Genomic DNA, 13,719 nt, shown 5'->3' on the forward strand with positions numbered 1-13,719 from the left:
TGAAATAACATTTGTCATGTTTGGGGGCAAATTTTAATTTTGACCTCCACTGTGACCTTTGACCTCCACTGTGACCTTTGACCTCCACTGTGTCCACCATATTTTTTATGCATTTTTGACTATTACTTCAAGGCCACACTTGATTAAGCTAAAACTGAAGAGAAGATGATCACAGCAATGGTGATGGTGTCGCTAATATTTGTAAACAAATTTCTAATCTGATCTGCAGCCATATGGAGAATGTTTGCTTTGGACATTAACATGATTACTGACTGGGTTTGCGAAGCAATTTTTTAATTTTGGTGTGTACTGTGAAGGTCTTACATCGCGATGTGCATCAAATCACGTGAGCACCTTGATTAAAAACATGAAAATATCTGTTGACAGCGAGTTGGCGGTGTGCATGTATTGCAAATCCTGCAATCGACTGAAATCTGCATGACAGTTTACGAACCAGATTTCGGTTTCGATGTGCGATTTTGATTGGACTATGCATAGACTCGTTAGTCCAGCCAAAATGTAACTCCATAATACCAGCCTAGTTCGGCAAGGGTGGAAACTGGACTTTCATTGTCAGTTAACTCTCTTGCCTCAGGAAGATGCTGTGGAAAGGATCATTCATCATTGTTCATAATTGAAAACCTCTAAGATGTGCCAGTTGACTTTTATGTAATGGATGTCAAAATTCATCTCATGACTGTCAAGTGGTATTCTTGATAAACCTGTGCCGAACACCCTTGTGTCAATCATTGCAACCAAATTTAGCATTTTCATCTCAGGGGTTGATTTAACTGTTGGCCTGTGGCCAGTTAAAATTATGAAAGGCTTGCTGAAACTTATGCTGTATGCTGTATGCTTACCTGTTTGAATGCTTTGAGCGGGATTTTAATGCGGATGTGTGTGTAGGTGTATCGGTGTGGGTGTGGGTGTGGGTGTGGGTGTGGGTGTAGTAATTTATAAAGTTGCAACTAATTTTTCCTTTCTTTTTTTAAAATATATTTTAAATGTACCATTATGTAAATAGTGTCTCGTAGGCCAACTGGCCGGGTGCTGTTTTTTTAATGAAATGTTTATATGTCCATATATTTAGTACTGCAGCATGTGACACTTTAATAAAATAATTTTCTTCTTCTTCTTCTTCTTCTTCTTCTTCATAAAGTTGATGTCCCATCTGGCTAGTTGAAATGTCACCCCTTTCTTTGTGTCTGTTTAATTGTTTTTTAATTGGACACTGCTCATGAACCGTGTAATTTTAATGAGGAAATATGTAGGGGGAATGAGGTCGTGTGAATGGTTAACTCAAAGAACGATATATCCCAATCTTCTCGATAGAATGACACAACTGGCTGCCATTTTGTAATGTTCTTGATTTGCAGATAAATTACCACAGAATGAGGCAAATGGAAGCCAAGACTTAATTTTAGAGTGCAGGAAAAGACATTTTAGGGATGAGGAGTTCTAAAATATTTTGAGCACCCTGGGTAACTTCTGCTATGCGACCTCGGTTTCGGACGATTTTCTTCCTCCATCATCTAGTCGTGGGCCAGTAAGTTTGGAGAAGGGTCAGTAATTTTTTAAAGAAGCAAGCCCTGCTGGCTACAAACTGTTTGTTAACTCTACCCCTGTCATCTTGTTATGATGCTATTTTATTGGTAGAATGCATAGTTCAGTTATTTTGACACGGTATAGTTGTCAGGCTGGCTTGACAATGATTAAAGGATCTTTACTAAAATGTTGCTACAATAGTATATTGAAGAAGTTGTAGCAATGTTCGAATACACATTTCTGAAGTTTGCATTATTTTGTACATATTGTAGTTGAGTATAGTTAGACACAGGTAAATCAGTGGTTACGGTTTCATGTGTGTTTTTGAGGGGACACAGGTGGCCCAGTCGTCTAAGGGCTTAGGTGCCGCGATTCGCTGTGCAGAATTGCGTCCCCTGGGCGCACCAGAAACGTATGATTGTGGGTTTGAATCCCGGTTCGCCCCTATTATGTTACTAGGTTTGTCAGCACCATACCCGTGTTTGTAGGTTTCACAAAAGTGGTAAAAGTCTGAGACCTGCATCACTTCGGGCTTTCCTCCCACATTAAGCTGACACGCACTGATGTTACTGGAATACTGTTAAAAGCGGCATTAAACCCAACACACTCACTCACTCATGTGTGTTTCAAGGCGCAAAAGTGTCCTCATGTACCTGCTATAGCTGTTGTACTGTTCATGTAGGAACTTGGCCAATAAGTAAGAATTAGATAGTCAAGTGTGCATGGTTAATTTGTTTGTTAGCAATTTCTGAATAATGTTTCTGAAGTTGGTATACTTGATGTTATCCAGTTTCCATGATACAACATTAATTCACCTGTTCTACAAATAGGGGCCTTTTGTCAGTTTTATATATATAGGGGCTTGTATAGGGGCCTGTTGTGTATTCTACATTTAGGGCTCTGTTCTACGTATGTACAACCTGGTTCAGTGGACATAGCGTCTGCCCAGAGAGCAGAAGGTCATGGGTTTGATCCCCAGCCGCATCATACCAAAAACCTTTAATACATGGTAGTTGTTACCCTACCTGCTGCTTGGCATTAAGGGACTACAACAAGAACTGGTTAGTATGCTGTGTCTGAGTTGGGTATTCATTTAGCAAGGTATCTCAATGGGCTAGCACTTTAAAGTTGGCATTAGTCCATGCACTTCACTATATAAATGCAATAATCTTGAATGCGACAATAAAACCCTATTTCACCCCACCTTCTACATGTATAGAGTCTGTTCTCTGTTCTACATATAGGAGCCTGTTCTCTGTTCTACATATAGGGGTCTGTTCTCTGTTCTACATATGGGGGTCTGTTCTCTGTTCTACATATAGGAGCCTGTTCTCTGTTCTACATATAGGGGTCTGTTCTCTGTTCTACATATAGGGGTCTGTTCTCTGTTCTACATATATGGGTCTGTTCTCTGTTCTACGTATAGGGGTCTGTTCTCTGTTCTACATATGGGGGTCTGTTCTCTGTTCTACATATAGGAGCCTGTTCTCTGTTCTACATATAGGGGTCTGTTCTCTGTTCTACATAAAGGGGTGTGTTCTCTGTTCTACATATAGGAGCCTATTCTCTGTTCTACATATGGGGGTCTGTTCTCTGTTCTACATATAGGAGCCTATTCTCTGTTCTACATATAGGGGTCTGTTCTCTGTTCAACATATTTGAGCCTGCTCTCTATTCTACATATATATGATATAGGGGCCTGTTCTCTGTTCTACATATAGGGGCCTGTTCTCTGTTCTACATATAGGGGCCTATTCTCCGTTCTACATATTGGAGCCTGTTCTCTGTTCTACATATAGGAGCCTGTTCTCTGTTCTACATATAGGAGCCGGTTCTCTGTTCTACATATAGGGGCCTGTTCTCTGTTCTACATATAGGGGTGTGTTCTCTGTTCTACATGTAGGAGCCTGTTCTCTGTTCTACATATAGGGGTGTGTTCTCTGTTCTACATGTAGGAGCCTGTTCTCTGTTCTACATATAGGGGCCTGTTCTCTGTTCTACATATAGGGGTGTGTTCTCTGTTCTACATGTACCGTATATGACCGCGGATAAGCCGACCCCGTAGATAAGCCGAGGTGCTAACTTGACCATTGAAATACGAGAGAAAATGATATGACCCGCAGATAAGCCGAACCAGGAATTGAAGGGCAAAAAACACTGCGAAGTCGGACTGCAAGACATGTGCCGGTACTCGCAGATATTCAAAAATATAAGATGAAAAACGTTGTAATTATATTGAAAAAGTCATTATTATTTCTAATAAAGATTTAACAAACCAGTCATCCACTTTCATAATGTGGGAAGCTGTTTCTCGTTGTTTTTTTTAATCTCATAATGATCGTTATATGTTGCCATCAACAACAAGCGCCATTTTGTGAATCGGTGTATATAGAATTATGAACCCGTGAGAAAATATATCAGCTAGAGCGAGTTTGAATTCAGCATCGTAAGCATGGCGTATTCGTTTCAAACTCATGATGAGAATGTCAGTCAGTACTGACTGACTGATATAAAAGATTTAACGTGCGCTTTCCGACTACAGCGTATTTCGCACACGGGCCTGGCCGGACCATTTAGTGTATTCCGAGAAGGGTGAAAGTGGTGTGTGCAACCCAAGAGGGGGCTTTTAGGGGTTGCTTATATTGATTTTTTGAAATTTTTAAATTTGGAATAAATGCCGAGGTGGGTGGAGGAGGGAACTAAGGGAGCCGGGTGAGGTGCGTGTTTGTATGTTTATTGGATTTTGGATTGGTAGATTAATTAATTTTTAGATGCGCTTAATTAGGTCTGTTTTGATTAGGAATACGCCTAGGGCCTTGAAGTTTTCTAGTTTATTTTGAGGGTTTAGTATTTCATCTAGAGTAGGAACCTTATTTAGATTGAGGGCGGTTTGTAGTGTGGTTCTGTGTGTTTGATAGTGGGTGCAGTGAATGAGTGCGTGTTCTGTGGTTTCGGGTTGTTTGCAGTGGGGGCAGTTGCCTGTGGTGTGTCTTTTAAGTTGTTTTAGGTGGTTATTTAGGTTGGTGTGTCCTGTTTGGAGTTTTGTAATTAATCTGTCAATTTTTTTAGAGGGGTGTAGGATTTTAGGTTTGGCTAGTGGTTTTCTGAGCACTTTTTTTATTTGGCTATTTGAGTTTTGATATTGATTATGCCATTTTTTGGTTATTTTTTGTTTGTTTACACTTTTAATTTCTGATTTTGAGATGGGTAGGTTTAGGCTTATTTCTGGTATTTTGAGAGATAATTTAGCTGCTTTATCGGCGCTTTCATTGCCGTAAATTCCTACGTGGGCGGGGATCCACAAGAAGGTAATTTGTTTGCCTGCTTTTGTTAGGTCGTTGGAGCTTTTAAGTATTTGGTTTATTAATTTAGGTCGTTTTTTGGTATTTTTGTTTTGGAGGGCTTGTAGTCCACTAAGGGAGTCAGTGAGAATTAGGATTTTTTTGTTGTTTTTAGATTGTTGGTTATGCAGGGCTGAGGCCATGCCCATAAGTTCGGCCGTGAATATAGATTGGTTGTTAGGGAGTCGGTAAGATTGTGTGGATATAACTGGTTGTGTGGTATGGACTCCGAAGCCTGTGTGGTTGGAGATCGGGTCTGAAGATCCGTCAGTGTATATGTGACACCAATTTGGCCAATTTTCGTGTATGTATGCAAGTGTGGTGGTTTTAGCTATGTTTGGGTCGGTTTGTTTATTTATTTGGTTAGCTAGCGTTGTGTCTATTTGGGGTATTTTGAGTTTAGGGGTGAAGATATTTGATTTTTTGCAGTTTTGTTTAAGATTTTGAGTTTGGTGTTCATTGAGGTAGTTAGTTATTCTTTGGGATGTTGGGGTGAGTAAGGGGTGTTTGCGAGCTAGAGCTTGGTTTCTTGGGCTAATGTTTTGGTTAATTAGGTTTTGGATGAGAGGGTTTGTTTGGGACGCGGCCCAGAAATTAAGGCTTAGATGTTCCCTGCGTAGATTTAGTGGCATTTCTCCTGTAAGGGCCTGAAGTGAGGTGTAAGAGGTGCCATGTTGGGTGCGTGTAATTAGTTTGAGAGCCTGATATTGTATTGAGTCAAGTTTTTTAGAAAGAGAGTTGTTTAGGGTATTGTATATGGCACAGCCGTAGTCTAGTTTTGATCTAATTAGTGTTGTATATAGTGAGAGGAGGGTATCTTTGGAGGCTCCCCAGTTAGAGCCGGTGAGACATCTTAATGTGTTAAGGTCTTTGCTGCATCTAGTTTTTAGGTTTTGGACGTGAGCCTCCCAGGTGAGGTGTTGATCGAAAATAAGTCCTAAGAATTTTGTTTGTTTTTGGAATTTGATTGTTTGGTTGTTTAGCTGGAGGATTGGGTAGGCAGGTTTCATGTTTTTATGTTTGAATACTATTCCTGTTGTTTTATCTGAGTTAAGGGAGAAGCCCCATTTGTCTGCCCATTGTTGTATTTTATTTAGAGATTTTTGGATTAAGTTTTCTGCCATTTTAATGCTTTTAGTGCGGATCCATAGGGCTCCGTCATCCGCGAATTTTGAAGTGTTTAGTTTAGGGGATAAGCCCTCGAATAGATCATTTATCATTATATTGAAGAGGGTTGGGCTGAGGATGCTGCCCTGGGGAGTGCCATTTTCTAGGGGACACTGGTCCGATAGTGTATGGTCTATACCCACGGTAATTTTGCGATTGTCAGTCAGTAAAAATATACTAAGTTTTATAACCCCCTTTACACCACTATTGTATGTTAATCCAATTGAATTAAATAAACTATCATACTATGAACACATTGAATGACCATCACTTACTCACAGGCTTCTCCAGTTTATTAAACTAATCTCTCGAAAACAAAGGAATTAAGCCCCTACTCCCAACACGATCGCTAAGCACCCACAACTTGAAAATGTTTGTGTAAACAACATGACAATACCAATCGGCCCGTTATTATCAATGCTCATTTCCTTGTGTACCGTGTTGCTTTTTAAACAACAGGAAGCAATCACAGTGATCACCGTTTGTGACGTCACAGGAAACAGCTGATCACATGTTTTTGCAAATGGCGAACGGAATAACTCGCCGATACAGTTGTTTATTTGCCTCTTTCAATAAAGGTAGACACTTGTTCATTATCAATTTATGAACTTTGCAAAACGTACGTAATAGCTATTGGCGATTTCATCTGGGGATTATATATTATAGCTGTGAATTACATATATTGTTACATGTAAAAATTGTGGAGTTTACGAAGAACGATAAACTTTGAACATTCAATTGAAAACTTATTATCGGAAGTAGTAACATGTATAACATTTTTTTAATAATGACAACATTGGTGTATAATAATAACTTTATTGATAATTTATAACAATAATGGCTCTAGTCGTGGCAACTTCCAAACTTTCGGGAAGTTGTGATCTATCGGACCGTCATTCAGGCGATGTTTCTGACAGATTACGATCTGAAAAATACTATCATGAAAGTGTATCCCGTGGATAAGCCGACCCCTTTCTACAGAATCTTTTTTCTGGTCCTCAAAATTCGGCTTATACGCGGTCATATACGGTAGGAGCCTGTTCTCTGTTCTACATATAGGGGTGTGTTCTCTGTTCTACATGTAGGAGCCTGTTCTCTGTTCTTCATATAGGGGCCTGTTCTCTGTTCTACATATAGGGTCCTGTTCTCCGTTCTTTATACTGGAGCCTGTTCTCTGTTCTACATATAGGAGCCTGTTCTCTGTTCTACATATAGGAGCCTGTTCTCTGTTCTACATATAGGAGCCAGTTCTCTGTTCTACATATAGGAGCCGGTTCTCTGTTCTACATATAGGGGCCTGTTTTCTGTTCTTCATATAGGGGCATTTATCTGTTTTGGTGATTTGCCCAGTATACAGAAACTAGTTCTGTGTAAGGACTGTTTATGGTCTCTGAAGAACATGCACAATCAACCTTTATTCAACAGTTAACGTCTTTGTGCTGCATTTAAGAAAGTTCATGAATACTGGTATCCGCATACTGCAGTAGAGGTCTTGCCGTCAATGCCGTGGAATAATTACAGACCTTCTGCAGACAATGCGTTGTATTCCTCATGCGTATGTAAGGTAATGCTGGCAGTGCACAATTCCCCTCTGACAGTCGCAGTCTGTAGGCATGGGCAGTGTCAGTGGTGATGAGGGAGCTGATCAATACCAGAGCATGGCTCATCAAACTGAATTCCGTCAGCAGGCACAGGGGTCGTGATTACCCTGATTACATGCTCTCTGTCGCTCAAGTATCTCGTTCTCATGTCACTCTACCGAGCTGCGCTTTCCAGAGGGATGGCGATTCTCCTACTGTGACCTGCTTGCACATGGACCTTGTAATGTCTGTTTTGTGGATGGGTTGTGATGCACAGTTGCTGCTGACCTTGAACGGATGTAAAGCCACTCCTCGCCCATAGAGGGAATGACATCGGCACTTGTCATGTAGACCACAATGCAGCTGTACGAGAGGTCCCTGTTTGTGTAAGTTCTTCTAGAATGTTTTTCTGGTGGTTGTACTCTCGGTAGGGTTTGTTCGTTGTTTGATGAATTGTGTGAGTCTTCAATCTTACTCAAATCAGCTTGTTTGTTTGTTTGATGCAATATTACTTCTGTATGACGGCAGCCTGTAAATAATTATGTCTGTGCATGGCAATCCATGACATTTTGAACATTGATCTACGCAATTGGGATATGTTTACAATCAACCCAGACACTTGACCTGACCACTCAATCTATTTAGTCGCCTCTTTAGCAATAGGTTGCTGGGGACCTGTTTTATTACCCAGACTCCCTATAGGTTTAAAACCTGGGCCCTGTTCCACAAAGCGATCTTAGCGCTAAGACGATCGTAACTCCCATACTTAAACATAGACTTACGGCGGTCTCAGCAATAAGATCGCTTTGTGGAACGAGCCCAGGTCTTTTACTCCGATAGGTAGATCTCTGCATGAGTGAGTGAGTATGGTTTTACGCTGCTTTTAGCAATATTCCAGCAATATCACGGCTGGAACACCAGAAATGGGCTTCACACATTGTACCCATGTCGGGAATCGAAACACTTTTACCACTAGGCTACCCGACCGCCCCGATCTCTGCATGAAGATCTGAGGACCCCTTGATAGAAGGTTATATCTTTCTAATCCACCATTCAGCATCAAGGCTTGTAATTTCTCTGTACGAGTGAGCGATCCATTCAGACAAGCCTATCTGATTTTTTATCTCAAAAACGAATATAACCGTGGAAATCCGAATACAAAATTTACAGCGCTATTGGAGTGTTGTTGATATTTTTTTTGTCATGTCACCACCCAAAAGCATGTTCTATAGATGTTGTATTTGTGGTTGTGATTTTGTTTTGCTGAGATTGAAATTTCCAAATCAATGCAATACAGAAATGAAGTTGAATTGTTTTAGAAACCTGACATCTTATTTGCTTGAGAACCCACTCATCCTTAATTGTGATTGGATAGTCATAGTTCACTCAAGGTTCAACTCAAGTGACCTTAAAAGGATATGTTTGCACATCTTGACGCAGACATGTATCGTATCGAAATGAAAGCTCTTGATTCTAATGTGAAAGATGAATATTACGTGTGGAAACATTTGTACATGATGATTGAACAAAATGTTCATGTCTCTAGAGATGTAACGATACGATGGGGCCACTACGATACTTTGGGCGCGATACAGTTCATATCCTTATACAGTACTTTTATTTAAGAAGTTGATATTCTTTCTTTTTACAGGTGAATCACAACCCTGAAACATTTGTTTCAGAGATCAAAGATGGGACATTGTAGGCCAGAAACATATCGGTAGAGGGCTCTGTGAATTTTAAACTTTTATGTCCAACCTTGAAACACTAAAGAATATGCATTAGCTCGTTGTTGGACAGTTTCTGTTATTTTTCACATGCTTGCTGACTTGGTTGAGGCATGTCATCGTATCCCAGCTGCGTTGATCGATGCTCATGATGTAAAGCACTGGATTGTCTGCTTCAGACTTGATTATTTACAGACCGCCGTCATATAGCTGGAATATTGCTGAGTGCGGCATTCAATGACAAACGAACAAACAAGTCATTTTTTTTCCCATTACAACCATGATCCTGATTAACATTGAATGAAGATCACAATTATTGAAGGATTTCTCTTTGTTGTTAATCATTTTGAGATGGTGAAACAGGCATGTCAAATAAAACACAACTTGAAGGTACTGTTTTTGGTTCTAGCAAGGTCAGGGCATATGTCATTTATTGCATCTTCAGCATCCCAGTGTTGTATGGTTGTCACCATGGCTCACTAGGATGTGTCAGTGCCTTGTCCATGTTCTGCTTATTATGATTTTGAAATAGCTGTGTACATGATCCAATGACCATGGGTTATATTGATTCGATTATGATTCTTGGTTTGTCTGCATCTTACCTGTGCTCTTGGGTTTCATCGAAGGGGTGAATATCTATGACCTATGTTACTTCTGACACTTTGTGATATGTTTGTTTGTTGTTTAACGCTGCACTCAGCAATATTCCAGCTATATGAAGGCAGTCTGTAAATAATCAAGTCTGGACCAGACAATCCAGTGATTGATGTCTGAGCATCAATCCACGCAATTGGGATATGATGACATGTATCAACCAAGACGGCAAGCCTGACCACCCGATCCCGTTAGTCACCTCTGATGACAAGCATAGCCACCTTTTATGGCAAGCATGGGTTGCTGAAGACCTATCCTCGCCTGACCACCTGATCCAGTTAGTCGCCTCTTACAACAAGCATAGTCGCCATTTACCATGGGTTGCTAAAGACCAATTCTACCCCGGATCTTCATGGGTCACTTTGTGATATGACTGAAGTACTGTTTAGTGCGTTGTTCAACCAAACTTTACTCACTCGCAATTGATGCAGCTATGGGCATTGTCACATGCACAATTTATTAATATTCACTTATATTCAGTGTTAATTTAGTTGCCCGTCTTTTAGCCAAATGCCAGTGACTTTTAATTTGGCAAGTAAAATTTCCATAAAGCTGGACTGTCTACTTCAAATTACTTGTCAATATATATATAATTCAGTCAGTTAAGAGTCGGTTAAGGCATTGTTTAATGCCAAAGTCTGTATGTTTTCATTTCTTCATTGATCAGAAACTCACACGAAGTAGTTGACAGGGTTTCTGCTGGCTTTTGTGACTGGGTGAAAAATTTGAACTGTAACAGTCTTGTATGTCATATTGGCAGTTTTGGCACAAACATGCTTCCGACTGTAGGATCTGTAAAATATGATGAGGGCTTGCAACATTTTTAGTTAACAAGCCCTTCTGGCCCTGTGAACATTGGATATTAATTCATTCACTGCTTATATTAGTTTGTGTTAGTCATATGTATCTTGCCTAGTTTCTTGCATTTAAACAGAAGAGGATCATGTTTAGTTCTATGTGATATCACTATAAGAGATTCACATTTAGTTTCTCATTATTTGTGGGAGCACGGGTGGCCAAGTCGTCTAAGGTGCAGCGATTCGCTTTGGAGAGTTGCAGCCCTTGGGCACGCCAGAAACCTATGATTGTGGGTTTGAATCCCGGTTCACCCCGATTATGTTTCTAGGTTTGTCAGCACCAAACCCATGCTCGTGGGTTTCACCGAAGTGGTAAACGTCTGAGACCTGCATCACTTCGGGCTTTCCTCCCACATTAAGCTGACACGCCGCGATATAACCCAACTCACTCTAGTGGTGTAACAATATACATTATTGTATCCCGATGCACAGCCCACGATACGATGCATCGATTTGGAAAGCATGTATCGCGATACATACGATATTTTCATAACACAGTTTTATTTACTGTATTTTCTTGAGTATAGTGCACAGCTGTGTAGAAAGGGATGCGCATTATACACGAATTAATGAGTTTTGAAGTTTTTTCCCCCATGTAAAGACATTACCGTGAGCACGTAACACCGGAAATACCATGTCAACAAATCCATACTGAAGTTCGCAAATTATTCATGTAATTACACTGTCTGGCTATAAAAAGTGTTCTTTGTATATCTAGACTTTTGTTTGTAACTTGTTTCATTGATTTTATTCAAAATTCCTTTTAATATTGTTTTAATTAATTTCGGCGAAATCGTGTGTGAAGCGATCGGAAGATATTAACAGCAACCACGGTCAGATTACCGCCATTGACGCCTTGAAACGAACTTTAGTTGACAGAGAATGGATACATATATCCTAAATGCCATACTTTGATTCGTTAAAAGTCATATTTGTTTTTGTTGGACGATTCTATGTCAACACGTAATTCTCGCGATCACGCGATCACGTGCATGGGAGCCTTGATGGTGACTGGTCAGACTGGTTGCATGTAAAAAATAATACCCGGCAATAGCGATCAGCTGCTTCGCTTAGGGTTATTATTATTTTAAATATGTTTAGTAAAAGCTGCATCTAAATTAACAAGATATTGGAATATATTATTCCTGATAAAAAAAATAGTTTCAGATACAATTTTTGCCGATCCTTGCATTAAAATCCTGTAAAGTTATATCATTGGGTGTGTCTTGACCGAATCACCGGTAGATTCCAAGAAAACGTGTGTACAGCTGATTGCTGTGTCCGGCTTAGTTTACGAGAAAATACTCAAGGTAATCTTAATCCCTGGATAGAAAACAATGCCTAGCTGAACAAAAAATACAATTTAAACGGTAAATCAACATGTCTGGTGTTTTTTTATCTCAAATTTCGAATTTGTACTGACGAAGTTTCTCATCACCCATTCGTTTGCCGGACTTTGCTGAAGGAGTACAGTGTAATTTTTTCTGCGCATAATATTCAAACAAAAAAATTCCTAAAATACTGATCCCGCTAGAGGGGGGTGCGCATTATACATTGGTGCACACTATACTCAAGAAAATACATGAAATACATTTAATAGTTTCAAAGCCAGTTTGTTGTTTCAGTAAAACATACTGTATTGCTGACAATTTGCTATAACAGTAAATAAACACATTAAATCTTCTTCAACTGAACTTGTCACATCTTTTAGAGAGCAGAAAGACATCAACTTGGCTTAGCTTGTACCAGTAAACACTGTATCGTGATATGTATCGTATCGCGACCCTCCCGTATCGTTACACCTCTAACTCACTCACTCACTCACTCACTCACTCACTCTCATTATTTGTTTATATTCATGTGGAGTTAGAAGCACAATGGGTAGACTGTTCTAGACACTTGCTTATCATCTCCCAGAGTTTCACACTGTACTGCGACACATTGGATGGATATATGTTGTTTTGCAAAGATAGCTTTCTAAGAACAATTGCATTCATCAGTGTTTTACTTATGTTGACTACTGTTTCTTTTCCTTGCAGTATCCCACTCCAGTTAAATGCTGGGAAGGGTCGGGGAAGCCGGATCAGTCCGGTTGTATCTAGTAAGTACTGACTGTATGTTTCCCTTGTACTGTAACAGGAGGAGAGAATTTGATGTAAAAGTTGTTAAAAATGTGCAAGGGAAGTCAGACGAATGGGTCTTTTCAGAAAGCAAACTGTATTAGAAAATTGCAGATAACATCTCACTGTGCAAACACTGACCATAAACTTACCAGTAATGATGCAGGTTCATAACAAATTACAGATGAAAGAATGCATGCAAGATATTGTGGAACGTATTGCAAAACATGAATCATTATTGCAATAAATTGCTGTACAAAAGTCCAATACCTGTCACAACTTGTTTTTGTCCCTGCTATCAGTGAAATTAGATCACTCCGCAGAACCATACCGTTTGTTATGATTCCTGATATATAAACATTTATTGGGCCATTTTTGCTGACTTGGGCCGAATATCAGCCCATGTGGAGGTCTACAATCCCTTTTTTGAACAGTAACAATACATGTTGTATCAATGTATTTTTGTTATCAAAGATAGAGCAGAGGGTCAATTGATACAATTTTAAATTATGTATTTATTTTCTGTTTGTTTCTTTTCGCTCAAGATTTTGTGAAAGAACAGAGGGTCAAATGAAAATAATTTAAAATTATTTATTTTATTTTCTGTTTGTTTCTTTTCGCTCAAGATTTGCAAAGAACAGAGGGTCAATGAAAATAATTTTAAAATATTGATTTTATTTTCTGTTTGTTTCTTTTTGCTCAAGATTTTGTGAAAGAGCAGAGGGTCA

At 39.5% G+C, this 13,719-nt stretch overlaps 1 protein-coding gene across 1 annotated transcript in view; it reads left to right on the forward strand.

The window, feature by feature from the left end:
- LOC139456277 (E3 ubiquitin-protein ligase DTX4-like) overlaps window positions 1–13,719 on the forward strand; it is a 34,558-nt gene that overhangs the window by 6,636 nt on the left and 14,203 nt on the right. Inside the window, exon 3 of the mRNA XM_071237901.1 lies at window positions 12,911–12,972. Coding sequence (XP_071094002.1) covers window positions 12,911–12,972 — 62 coding nt within the window. The remainder of the gene's footprint in view (window positions 1–12,910; window positions 12,973–13,719) is intronic.

The sequence above is a fragment of the Haliotis cracherodii genome, unplaced genomic scaffold, assembly GCF_022045235.1.
Source record: "Haliotis cracherodii isolate W230 unplaced genomic scaffold, xgHalCrac1.p SCAF_11, whole genome shotgun sequence".
In the NCBI taxonomy this organism is placed as follows: domain Eukaryota; kingdom Metazoa; phylum Mollusca; class Gastropoda; order Lepetellida; family Haliotidae; genus Haliotis; species Haliotis cracherodii.